The sequence below is a fragment of the Nicotiana sylvestris genome, chromosome 2, assembly GCF_000393655.2.
Source record: "Nicotiana sylvestris chromosome 2, ASM39365v2, whole genome shotgun sequence".
NCBI classification, from domain to species: domain Eukaryota; kingdom Viridiplantae; phylum Streptophyta; class Magnoliopsida; order Solanales; family Solanaceae; genus Nicotiana; species Nicotiana sylvestris.
The window spans coordinates 127875899-127883531 of NC_091058.1; the positions used below are offsets into that span (position 1 = coordinate 127875899).

The 7633-nt window shown below is 36.9% G+C and overlaps 1 protein-coding gene across 1 annotated transcript; it reads left to right on the forward strand.

The window, feature by feature from the left end:
- Nucleotides 1-374: 374 nt before the first annotated feature.
- Nucleotides 375-2091, forward strand: LOC104211368 (transcription factor PRE5-like). Its single transcript, XM_009760411.2, has 2 exons — nucleotides 375-598; nucleotides 1690-2091. Exons 1-2 carry the CDS (start codon nucleotides 473-475, stop codon nucleotides 1840-1842), a joined length of 279 nt encoding a protein of 92 aa, XP_009758713.1. The 5' UTR covers nucleotides 375-472; the 3' UTR covers nucleotides 1843-2091.
- Nucleotides 2092-7633: the final 5542 nt, after the last annotated feature.

The window sequence follows — 7633 nt, forward strand, 5'->3', positions numbered from 1 at the left end:
TAAAATAAATATGAGATTTGAACAAAAGTTACTGGTTAAATCGAACTCATATCCGGTGGTTCCGCCCGTAGCAGAAGTATAGTAGAAGGAAGTGGTAGTTTTATGAGCTAGAAAACTTTCACAGTGACTTAAGAGGAAGGTTTCCTGGGATGCTTTTTCCCATGCAATTGTCTTCTTCACATCCAACATCGCTGTCTATGTTTTTGTACTACTCCTATATATCTCTCCCCCACACTCTCTCTCTCTCCTTCTAAATTTCCTTTCGTTGTGGTCCTTACCCTCCTTTATAACTTGATCATCATTACCACTTTTCTTCCTGCAGGTCTATTTTCTAACTACCAGTACGCCATCCTCTTTACTGCTATACTACTACTACTACCACTTCCCATTGTGTTAGCTGCCATTCAAACAAGCTTTGAGCCATTAATTTGTACCCCAAAAAGAAAAGGAGAAAATTACTAGTAGTTGAAGAATGTCAGGGAGAAGGTCGAGGCAATCATCAGAGGGGACGTCGAGGATTTCAGATGATCAGATCATCGAACTGATGTCCAAGTTGCAGCAACTTCTTCCTGAAATTCGCACTCGTCGCACCAGCAAGGTTATCATTGATCTTACATTTTCTTTCATGTTTATGTCTTCTTTTCATGTCAATTGTCAAAAAATATGCAGTTCATTTGAATATTTGCGTCATAAAAATCTTGTATACAAAGTGTATAGAGACGCTGGAGTCTTTATAACAGGATGGAGTGCCGCTAAAGTTGTCTCGGTATGACCTATAAGTTACGGGTTTAAGTTGTGGAAGTAGTACTAATGCTTACATTAAGGTAGACCGTCTATATCGCACTCTTGGGGCACGGACCTTCCGCGAATCCTGTGCGTGGGATGCTTTGTACACTAGACTGATCTTTTAGGAGTATATTTTACTATATGCATATTATTTTTTTGTAAAAAATTGTTATTTATACATATTTGTGAAGTTGTCCAGAGTCAGAACATTTAGCCGTATGGATCTCTAATTTGTTTGCAGTGTATACTTGAAGGAACATTTTCAGCTAGTATATATAATGTTCATCAAGTACAAATATTAAGATAAATTTAGTCATACTATATAAAATTATAAATAATTTTTACATATAAGTTAATTTAACCTTTAGTAATAATCAACTGCCTTATTTTAAACCGAATCTTATGTCTATTGGGAACTCCGATCCGAAGAGTTCCAGTTTTACATATCCCAATTTGGTTTCTCTAAAAAGTAAAAATAAAAACTTGGTATGCATGGTGAAACAGTGAATCGCCGTACGCTATTATCACACTGATTAAAATAGCATGGTTTCTATCGCTTTTTAAGTACTACATCTGAAAAGAGTAAAAGTTTGTCGTTGAAAAAGAGAAATTATTATATGTTCATAATGTTTACGTCCCAACTCCCACAATGTACAGGAGCCAATCTAGCATGTAAGTCAAAATTTGACCTTTTTCAAGATCTGCAACACCTCGTTCCACAAATTAAGGCATGTTTGATTTTGTGCACTAACATTAATGTTGCCTATTGTCTCACATCATGAGAAATATTTTCATAAAATCTCGCGCCAGTGATTCTCAATGGTTATCAACCATGCGTAGTACTAGTCAAAGAATTTGATTAATTTCTCATATACTGGTTGATAAGTAGTTGATATATTGCAGGCATCAGCATCTAAGGTGCTTCAAGAAACATGCAACTACATAAGAAGCTTGCATAAAGAGGTGGATGATCTCAGTGATCGACTTTCTCAGTTGTTGTCCACCATTGATGCTGACAGTCCTGAAGCTGCAATCATTCGTAGTTTATTAATGTAATTTTCAATTTGTTCATCATATATATTGAATAGACGTATTCTACTACCTAGTTCTTCGTTTCTTCTTCCGCTCTAGGCTTTTCTGGTCACTACTATTCTCATTAGTTAGCATTTAGAACTTAAATGTGTACGTAGTATATATTGGACCTAATATATATTATAATTTAATTTCCCCTTGCTTATTATATGGACACGTGCTTGTAATGATGTTTCCCTAGCTTACATAATAAGATCATGTACTTGTGCTCAATTTGGAGTTAAGTTTATATTTTTTATTAAGTAGATCTGCTTCAAATAAGTTGGGGTTAGCTATAAAAATTCTCAGTTCTGTATTTTTTATTCAATCCAGGCTACACAGTAAAGAAACTTAATATTTATAGGAAGAACAAAATATATATACACCAAAAAGGAGAATTGATCAGCGTGAAAAGTTATCAATTAATCACCCTGAAAAACGTTCTATTGAGAATTGATCACTGGAAAGAAACAGAAAAATGAATACATTCACATAACTTCGTGGTACGAAGATTAAATTAAAGAAAGAAGAATGAAGGGATATATGGAGATGAATAACATAAGTGTATGACTGTCATTTTTATATAGAATACATTATTGTTGTACACTTCCAGTTGGTGGTCTTAAACTCTTAATTATTTCTTCGCTGATCGATGTGATTCCCGTTTCATTAATGTTACTTTCCTAGTTTTAATACCAGCTATTTTTTTATTTAGGACTATCTCTGTTTAAATCTAAAAGAAATTCTCATCAGAGAGACAAGATACTTCAATTTTGGGTGTTGTTAAAAACTGGCTAGCTACCAGTATTTTACAATACCATTCTATCAAGCCTAAGATCGGAACTTTCAGACCATTCGAAACATGCTTTCTAATTTACTATTCTCACGATAAGAAGTATGTTTCATCCATGTCTTATGACAGGGATATATATTAATTAATAACCCTTATATATTTAGAATGTAATACGGTACGTAATGAACATTCTAATATAGACATACAGTGATTAGCTCCTTTTGTTTAATTATTTATCTCTTCATGATGTGGGAAAACGAAGACTTCCCAAGGAGGTCACATCCGAGTTCACAGTAAACTCTTGCACTATTGAAAAAAGTTATATACATCGTATTTTTGCATCATTAGGTTATTTTTAAAGATTATAAATTTCATATTTTAAGAAGTCTTTACTGATAGATATCCTTTGATGACCTGATAGTCTATATAACTTAAACGGTTCGTTCTAAATGGGGATGTTAATAAAGGGGGAATAATGTTAGGCTGGAGATAGCAAAGCCATAGTTGTGTGGTGCATTTTCAACGAGAAGAGAAAGGGACATCGGCTTTGTGTTTCATCAAAAGGGTGTCTTTGTGTCTTGATAATGTCTCATTCAAATAAAAACATTATGCAGGGATTGTGAAAAGGATGAGTCCTCATTGACGAATTAAGATTCATCTATGGAGAGGAGACGACAGCAAATCCAGAAACCTGTGTCATATCACTGTCGTGTGTTGAAAACTGATGCCTCTATACTGTAGAGGCAATTAATATAGATGGTAATTGGCACATCCGGTCCATCTTGAATTGCTAGATTTTCCTATTCAAATAGTTGGTGTAACGACCCGGCTGGTCGTTTTGAGCTCTAGCGCATCGTTCAGCAGTTTGAGGCCATGAGTAGCTTCACTTCAAGTATTATGACTTGTACGTGTGGGCGGAATTGAATTTCGGGAAATTCGGAGTTGATTTGGAAAGAAAATTCTAACTTCGGAAGCTTAAAGTCGGAGGAATTGACTAATGTTGGACTTTTGAGTAAACGACCTCGGAATCGAGATTTGAAGGTTCCAACAGGTTCGTATGATGATTTTGAACTTGGGCGTATGTCCGGACCGGGTTTTGGATGATCCGGGAGCATTTCGGCGCCTATTGTGGAAAGTTGACATTTTGGAAGGATTTCATAAATTTGGGTTGAAGTGCATTTCAATGTTATCGATGTCCGTTTGGGATTCCGAGTCTAGGAATAGCTTTATATGGTGATTCCGATATTAGGAGCACGTCCGGATATGGATTTGGAGGTTTGTAGGTCGTTTCGGGGTCATTTGGCGAAAGTTGGAAATTTGAAAGTTTTTGAAAAGTTTGATCGAGAGTGGTGTCACACCTCCTTTTTACGCGCCCGAGGGCGCAGGGGAGTTTTTTCCAATTAAAGGACAATCGAAACGGGATTTATTTATTTATTTCAGAGTCGCCACTTGGGAGATTTAGGGTGTCCCAAGTCACCAATTTTAATCCCGAATCGAGGAAAGAATGACTCTATATTACAGTCTGCGTACCAGAAATCTAGATAAGGAATTCTGTTAACCCGGGAGAAGGTGTTAGGCATTCCCGAGTTCCGTGGTTCTAGCACGGTCGCTCAACTGTTATATTTGGCTTATTTATCTGATTTTTAATACAATATGAACTTATGTGCAAATTTATCTTTTAACCGCTTTATTATTATTGTTTTATAAGAATGTGAACATCGCTTAAAATATATCTTTGGACTGTGTCACATGAAATGCACCCACAATCCGAAACATATTTTATTTGATGTTTTAGGATTTGGATTTGGGTCGCATGAAATGCACACCCGAGTTTAGGAAAATTAAATTATTAAAGACGCGCCTAAAGCGACTATCGCGTTATTATTTTGCGGAGGCCGTGAAATTCGCTAATCGACCCTCCTGAATTCTAAGTAATTTTAAACAAGTATTTACTGAGGGCCCCGCAATTTGTATTTTTTATTCGGCGAGGCTCATCTCATTCTTATTTCTTTAAAGAATTTGCAACGTCATGGAAATACATCCCGGGCCACGCCACAATCAATGCGCCCGTGACTAGAGACATATTTCGACTCCGTTGAGATTTGGATTTGGGTCACATAAATGTGCACCCGAGTTTAGGGAGATAACATTATTAAAGGCGCGTCTAAAGCAACTAGCGCATTATTATTTTGGGGTAGGGCCGTGAAATTTACTAAAACGGCACGTCCCGGAATCTAAGTATTTAATACATATATTTTGCGAGGGCTCCACAATTTGTACATTTTTATTTAGCGAAGCTCGTCTCTTTTTTATTTGTTTATTTATTCAATTGTTTTTATTTACTTTTTATTTATTTATTTATTTTTTTATTATCATTTTTTATTATTATTATTATTATTTTTTTTTTATTTTTTATTTTTTTAAAGGATGCCATTTTTACGCCTTTAACAATACTAAACCATACAGCTTCTTTACACCTACAATCTCATAACTTGTCAAGATTTGATAAAAGAAGTTAAGCGAATGAGTGTTTCGGGCGTAGTAACAACAGGTACTAATACTAATTTTGTCCAAATAAACTAAGACAATAACAACATAACACATTGAACGTAAATAATAACAATACTAATCTTGGGACTACTAATACAACTAAATCAAATGACATCAAATAATCAATAATAACATAACACAAAAATGAACTAAAATGCATACGGTAAAACATAAGCAGAAAATTATCATATCAATTGATATATTGCAACTTCAAACATTGAACGTAAAATTTCTTTAATCCAATACATCGAGGTTTACTAACCTTTGAACAAACAGAGACGGATAGAACCAGGGACCAAACCTCTACATCGACTTCAACGGACGGACTCGACGAACAACGACGACCTCAACGGAAATAGAAAGCTTGGACCAAAACTGTTACTACTGCTGGATTTTTGCGACGCAGCAAACGCAGCCGCAACTGCTGCTCGAAAGGAGACAATGAAGCTACTGTTTTTTTTTTTTTGGGCAACGGCAGTCGAAGGGCAGCGACGACGGGGCTGCTGCGTTGGGGGGTGGTTTGCGACTGGTTTCTTGGGTTTAACTGGCTTGGAGGAGAAGAACGAAACGCAGCAGCAGCATCAGCAGCTGCTGCTCGACGGGGTTTAATGGAGGATCGAGAAGTGGGTTTAATGGAAGTTGGTTATGGTGGAGGTGACGGGGTGGACAACAATGGAGGTTTGTTGATGGTTCTGGACAGTAGGGGTGTTGGGTTTGGATTGCGACGGGGTCGAACGGTGGTGATGCTTGGTCGACGGGGGAAGCTCGCAACGGGTTGCGATGGCGGGCGTGGACTGGCGGGTGATTGCTGTTGGTTTGGGTTGAGACGGGGTAGGGTTTTTGGACTGGTTTTTTGAAGAAGACGGAGGAACAATGGTCGTTTGGGCAGCTGGGAGGTTGTCGACGAAGCAGTTTGGGCAGTGACGAACGGAATTGGGAGGAGCCGGGGGTGTTTGGACGGTGTCAGCCTTCTCTCCCTCTTTGGACAGTAGGGTTTTTTTCAGTTTTTCAAAGGAGGAGGAAGGTCCACAGTAATCCTCCTCCAAAATTTTTTAAATCCCTCTTTCGTTCCTTCCCTTTTTCAAATCCCAGTCCGTGTTTTTTGTAATCCTTTGCCCATGAAAATGAGCCCCACGCGTGGTGGGGTTCGAGGCATATGTCCCCCACGCGTGGTGGGGTTCCCCATGTGTCCTGGACACTGTTTATTATGGGCTAGGTCCGAAAATTAGGCCTAAAACCGGGTAGTTTAAACCCGAATATTATTCTTTGGCCCGGACCCGAGAAATAGGAACACGTTGCTTAACTAGTCCTATGTAAGCAAAATAACTACCAAAAATAAGACTAGTACTTAAACAAAACTATATCTTTTTTAAATATTTTCCAAGGTTTAAAATAGCTACAAAATATTAATAAAACTATTTTTTGGTAATTTTCGTTTTAAATATTAAGATAAAATATGAGGTAATATTTTTGTATTTTTTCCAAGTTAAAAATTACTATAGAATATTAATAAAACTATTTTTTGTAATTTTCGTTCTTTAATAAAGACAAAAATATGACGTAATATTTTTGTATTTTTTCAAAGTCAAAATGACTATAAAACCTTAATAGAACTATGTTTTATTTATTATTTTTTTGTAATTTTCGAAATTATACAAAGTACAAAAAATAAAGTGCAATTTTTGTATTTTTTTCAAGTTTATGAGAAATATATAAACTAAGATTTATATATATATTTTTTGAAATTTTCTTTTGCAACGAAATAAAGTAAAAATAGTTAAAATAGCTATACTAGACCCAATTTCACATATTCACACTAAAAATGTGAAAATTCTCGGGGAGGGTCAAAAATCACGTGCTTACAGCTGCCCCTCTTTGACTGGAAACACGAAGAGTTTTCCGACAAAGAACGACTAGCCGTGTTTTTGACCCGACCATTACTTGGACGGACTACACTTCAGGAAAGGGAGGGAATGTGACCGAGCCCTGGTATCTGAGCTGCCTACATATCCTTGGTTATACAGGAATCAGGCCACGTGTAGTTCGGGAATGAGAGAGATGGTAGAGTGTACCGAGGTGAAGAGCCGATCGAGGTTCCGTTCCGTTGAGGTTCCGGTCCGCGGTCCTGTCATTACAACAAAAATGAAAACTGAAAAAGACTAACTAAGCCTATCAGCTACTAGTTACAAGGATTCCTATCTCTTAAGTCTTCTGAAACTTGGTCTTGAGTCTTGAATGGTGCTTCATACAGACTTTGGATCTGAACCTTGATACTTGCTAGTTGTAGGTGCTAGTTCTTGAGCAGACCACATTTGTTCTCCACTTCCGTATTTTGGGTTCTTTTCTTTCTTTTTTTCTCTTTTTTTTTTTGTTTTTGTGACTAGCTTTTGTTGACCCTCTCAGACTATTGACTCGCATTCTTGGGGCGAGCTT